The 6,000-nt window shown below is 45.2% G+C and overlaps 1 protein-coding gene across 7 annotated transcripts in view; it reads right to left on the reverse strand.

The window, feature by feature from the left end:
- The window catches only part of LOC135508964 (coiled-coil domain-containing protein 136-like), a 53,348-nt gene that overhangs the window by 21,361 nt on the left and 25,987 nt on the right, over window positions 1–6,000 (reverse strand). For 6 of the 7 annotated variants that reach the window (XM_064929201.1, XM_064929203.1, XM_064929202.1 and 3 more), the window contains 2 exons: window positions 2,883–3,025; window positions 1,000–1,153 (listed from right to left, as the gene is read on the reverse strand). In XM_064929201.1, coding sequence (XP_064785273.1) covers window positions 1,000–1,153; window positions 2,883–3,025 — 297 coding nt within the window. Of the gene's footprint in view, window positions 1–999; window positions 1,154–2,882; window positions 3,026–4,447; window positions 4,511–6,000 lie in introns of those variants that run through there. The other variant, XM_064929205.1, reaches the window with a different exon arrangement.

The raw sequence follows: 6,000 nt of genomic DNA on the forward strand, positions 1-6,000 counted from the left end.
CACTATGTCCTCAGTACTAAGGCCTTAATGTGTTCACTATGTCCTCAGTACTAAGGTCTTAATGTGTTCACTATGTCCTCAGTACTAAGGTCTTAATGTGTTCACTATGTCCTCAGTACTAAGGCCTTAATGTGTTCACTATGTCCTCAGTACTAAGGCCTTAATGTGTTCACTATGTCCTCAGTACTAAGGCCTTAATGTGTTCACTATGTCCTCAGTACTAAGGCCTTAATGTGTTCACTATGTCCTCAGTACTAAGGTCTTAGCGTGTTCACTATGTCCTCAGTACTAAGGCCTTAATGTGTTCACTATGTCCTCAGTACTAAGGCCTTAATGTGTTCACTATGTCCTCAGTACTAAGGCCTTAGTGTGTTCACTATGTCCTCAGTACTAAGGCCTTAATGTGTTCACTATGTCCTCAGTACTAAGGCCTTAATGTGTTCACTATGTCCTCAGTACTAAGGCCTTAGTGTGTTCACTATGTCCTCAGTACTAAGGCCTTAGTGTGTTCACTATGTCCTCAGTACTAAGGCCTTAGTGTGGTCACTATGTCCTCAGTACTAAGGCCTTAGTGTGTTCACTATGTCCTCAGTACTAAGGCCTTAGCGTGTTCACTATGTCCTCAGTACTAAGGTCTTAATGTGTTCACTATGTCCTCAGTACTAAGGTCTTAATGTGTTCACTATGTCCTCAGTACTAAGGTCTTAGCGTGTTCACTATGTCCTCAGTACTAAGGCCTTAGCGTGTTCACTATGTCCTCAGTACTAATGTCTCAGTCAGTTTGACTATCTCATCATTTCCAGAACGATGATGCAGCTCTCTATTCAGGGACGATGAGGAACTGATCCTGTCCGAGATAAACATTTACAAAGAACCGAGGACAGACCTAGAGACTAGTCTGTCGCTGGCGATCTCAGGGGAGATAGCGTGACCGTCGCATACCACTGCTAATGCACCACAGATAACTAGCTAGCGGTTTCACGGGGACTTCTCGCTTACCCTGCAGCTCGTGGAAAGCCTCCTGGTGTTTGTTGGATATCTCCCGGGCCCCTTCTAACTCCAGGAGGAGCTGCAGGACCTGACTCCTCAACTCCTCCAGCTCCTGCTCCTCAGACAGAGGCTCCAGCTGCTCCCTCCTACCCTTCTCCTCCTCCTAGTTACATAGAGATATATACAGTGTTATAAACTGGGTGGTTCGAGCCCTGAATGCTGATTGGTTGAAAGCCATGGTATATCAGACCGTATAACACTAGTATGACAAAACATGTATTTTTACTGCTTTAATTGAGTTGGTAACCAGTTTATAATAGCAATAAGGCACCTCAGGTGTATGTGATATACGGCCAATATACCACGGCGAGGGGCTGTTCGTAGGCACGACGCAACGCGGAGTGCCTGGATACAGCTCTTAGCCGTGGTACCCTCTCGGGCCTTATTGGTTAATTAGAAGTAAGTCTTGTCTGAGCTACAAAGGCCCATAGTTAGACAGGTACCTTGTTAATCCCTGAGGAGAAATGTCTTTTAAAAAAAGCAGCAGATTAAAATTCAAGGGTAAAAGACATACATTAAATATACATTAAGATATAGATTAAGATATAGATTAAAACAAGAGTAAAATATATACAGTACAAGGCTAAAAACTGGATACAAAGTCAAGGGCCATAAAGTGTTATAAACATACCAGATGATTATAAACCACCAAAATATAACATCAATGAATAGCATCCTTCTCCTCCTTCTCTACCTTCTCTACTACCTCTACCTCCTCTACCACCTCCTCCTCTACTACCTCTACCACCTCTACCTCCTCCTCCTCTACCACCTCTACCTCCTCCTCCTCTACTACCTCTACCTCCTCTACCTCCTCCTCTACTACCTCTACCTCCTCTACCACCTCCTCCTCTACTACCTCTACCACCTCTACCTCCTCCTCCTCTACTACCTCTACCTCCTCCTCCTCTACCACCTCTACCTCCTCCTCCTCTACTACCTCTACCTCCTCCTCCTCTACTACCTCTACCTCCTCTACCTCCTCCTCTACTACCTCTACCTCCTCCTCCTCCTCTCCCTCCTCTACCTCCTCCTCCTCTACTACCTCTACCTCCTCTACCTCCTCCTCTACTACCTCTACCTCCTCCTCTCCCTCCTCTACCTCCTCTACCTCCTCCTCTCCCTCCTCCTCCTCTACCACCTCTACCTCCTCCCCCTCCTCCTCTACCTCCTCTTCCTCCTCTACCTCCTCTTCCTCCTCTACTACCTCTACCTCCTCCCCCTCCTCCTCTACTACCTCTACCTCCTCCCCCTCCTCCTCTACTACCTCTACCTCCTCCCCCTCCTCCTCTACCACCTCTACCTCCTCCACCTCCTCCCCCTCCTCCTCTACCTCCTCCTCTACTACCTCTACCTCCTCTACCTCCTCCCCCTCCTCCTCTACTACCTCTACCCCCTCCTCCTCTACTACCTCTACCTCCTCTACTACCTCTACCTCCTCCCCCTCCTCCTCTACCACCTCTACCTCCTCCCCCTCCTCCTCTACCTCCTCCTCTACCTCCTCCTCTACTACCTCTACCTCCTCTACCTCCTCCTCTACTACCTCTCCCTCCTCCTCCTCCTCCTCTCCCTCCTCCCTCTACTACCTCTACCTCCTCTACCTCCTCCTCCCCCTCCTCCTCTACCTCCTCCTCCACCTCCTCCTCCTCCTCCCCCTCCTCTACCTCATCCTCATCCTCCTCATCCTCATCCTCCACCTCCTCTACCTCCTCCCCCTCTACCTCTACCTCATCCTCCTCTACCTCCTCTACCTCTACCTCCTCCCCCTCCCCCTCTACCTCTACCTCCTCTACGTCCTCTACCTCCTCCTCTACCTCCTCCTCCTCCTCTACCTCCTCCTCCTCCTGATATCTGTCCATCGTCTCCTTTTTGTTCTTCTCCTCCAGTACTCCTCTCTCCTTGGCGGTGATCTCGTTGTCCATATTGGGGCTCAGGCTGGGGCTGCTATGTGGTTTCAGATCTTCACAGGGCTCATCTGAGAAGGAAAGAATACAGAATTATACCATGGTTAAAAACAGAATTATAGATGGTTCAAAACATATAGTCTACCATGGAAACACAACACCTCTTCAGACCACTCAGCTATAAATTATCAAGTGCTTTTTTATTTTAAGAGCCAGTTTCCCAGACAGAGATTGGACTAAAAAGCACTTTGAATGAAGAATCTCCATTGTTTTTTAGTCAGGGAGTATCTACAGGCTTAATCTAATCTTGCTCCTGGAAACCAGGCCTAAGGCTATTATCGTATGTTTACTTTCATAAGAACTTCTTCAGAGATGTCTCTGGGCCTGTGCAGCATACAATAGCGCCATCTAGTGAAACTACTCATACGGTGCAACAGAAATCCATGGCTCAACGTCTGTTTTCACAGAGCATGTAGTTTGTTCATACTGACACTAATGGTATAATACAGGAGGACAAATAACTCATTTTGAATCATTAATACATTATTTTTAATTTTTTTTCATAATTTGTAAATAACTATTTTTACTAACCTTTACAGATGTGGGAGTTATGATTCATACCTGGTGAGCAAACTTTGCAAATTCCATAAAACGTTTATCACTGAATGTTAATAAAACGGATGTAACATTGGATGTAACATGTCACTATACAAGATAGAGCTCCAATGTAGTGCACTTAGAGCTCCAATGTAGTGCACCGAGCTCCAATGTAGTGCTCTTAGAGCTCCAATGTAGTGCACTTAGAGCTCCAATGTAGTGCACTGACATTTACTAAACAAGACAACAAGTCAACCTCTCAACCTGCTTACAAAGCTTTCTGAATACCATGAAACAGTGGGATTTATAAATTCAGTCACGTGGAATTAATTCACAAAGACATCCATGCATGTCAGCGTTGGAAACATTGTAACCAACCTAGCGAACATAGCTCAGAATTTCTCCCTCTCTCCAGAAGGTGGGGTCAGAGTAAGCTACAGTCATGATTGGTTTGCTGCCCCAGAGACCCAAACACTGATATTTTAAATAAAAGCCAAGGTGATACAAGAGAGCAAAACAGTGACATTCCCCCTTTTTCTCTATGTATTGGACCTTCTTTTCTTCCTGTTAAAAGAAAAACATTCATTGAGCTAGTGATTAGCTACAGTCAGGACAGCGGAGGGAGGGAGGGAGGGAGGGAGGAGGGAGGGAGGGAGGGAGGGAGGGAGGGAGGGAGGGAGGGAGGGAGGGAGGGAGGGGGGGAGGGAGGGAGGGAGGGTCAGCATGTCTAAGAAGTTACAGTGAGTCACCGCTCAGCGATGTGCCTCAGTATCATAACACCACACTGAAATAACACCCTGTTCACACACTGAAATAACACCACTCTGAAACTACTGTTCTGACTAGAGACACTGAAATGTGATAAAACACTACCAACTCACAACAGCTGTTCTTACCGTCAACATTGTTTCAGTGAGCTACTGAACTAAGAGCAACTTGAAGCAAACCCAAACGCTTGAGAGAAAGAAAGAAAGAAAGAAAGAAAGAGAGGGAGGGAGGGAGGGAGGGAGGGAGGGAGGAGGGAGGGAGGGAGGGAGGGAGGGAGGGAGGGAGGGAGGGAGGGAGGGAGGGAGGGAGGGAGGGAGGGAGGGAGGGAGGGAAGGAAGGAAGGAAGGAAGGAAGGAAGGAAGGAAGGAAGGAAGGAAGGAAGGAAGGAAGGAAGGAAGGAAGGAAGGAAGGAAGGAAAGAAAGAAAGAAAGAAAGAGAGAGAGAGAAAGAAAGAGAGAGGTCAAGAAAGAGAGAGAATGTGAGATGAGAGATTCATACAGATGGGCACAAAACAGCACAACCTGTAACCAAAATATCTAAACAATCTTAGATAACTTTCTGAATTCACACATTCACTCACAGTGAAGCAGGCATCAATCTAGCAGTAAAAAAAAAACACAGAGACCCAAATAATGGTGAATTACGCCAAATTCATGAGAAGTTGAATGGATTAGAAAAAGCTATAAAGGACAATCAAAATCCACTGGACTCCCCAATACTGACCAGGAACTCTATAATAAACTTCATGCCTTCAAATTTTAAAAAGCATGCAGACCTGATGGCATCCTAAATGAGATGCTCAAACTCACTAGTGCACAATTTCAATTGGCTATATTAAAACTGTTTCATTTGATCCTGAGTGTAGGTTATTTCCCTGACATCTGGAATCAAGGACTCATAACCCCAATCTTTAAGAACGGAGACAGATTTGACCCTAACAATTACAGAGGAATTTGTGTGAACAGTAACCTGGGGAAGGTTTTCTGTAGTATTATAAATGTAAGAGTTCTAAACTTCCTTAATAAGCACAATGAGTAAAAGCCAACTTGGATTTATACCAAAACATCACGCGACTGGTCATATTTACACCCGACACACCCTGACAGATAAACATGTCCACCAAAATAATACCAAAATATACACTTGCTTTATCAACTTCCAAAAAGCATTTGATTCTATTTGGCATTCAGGACTGTTCTACAAAGTTATTGAAAGTGGTGTAGGGGGTCAAACATATGACATAATTAAATCAATATATACTGGCAATACGTGCAGCATTAAAATTGGCAGGAAAATAACAGAATTCTTTAACCAGGGGCGGGGCCTTCGCCAGGGTTGCCATCTGAGCCCTGCACTCTTCAATATTTACATCAACGAATTGACCACTATTCTAGAAAAATCCTCAGCCCTTGGTGTTAGTTTACACAATTCAGAGGTTAAATGCCTACTCTTCACAGATGACCTATGCCTGCTGTCACCGACAGCACATGGCCTACAGCAGAGCCTGGACCTGCTAAAATAAGGTCCAGGCTGGACCTGCTAAAATAATGATTATCCAGAGAAGATCCAGATCTCAGGGAATTAGACCAAAGTTCTCAATTGGTACAAAATATATAGAGTACTGCACACACTACATTTACTTAGGTTTAAAATAATCTCAAATGGACACCTTAATGAGGCA

This window comes from Oncorhynchus masou, chromosome 22, assembly GCF_036934945.1.
Source record: "Oncorhynchus masou masou isolate Uvic2021 chromosome 22, UVic_Omas_1.1, whole genome shotgun sequence".
Lineage (NCBI taxonomy): Eukaryota > Metazoa > Chordata > Actinopteri > Salmoniformes > Salmonidae > Oncorhynchus > Oncorhynchus masou.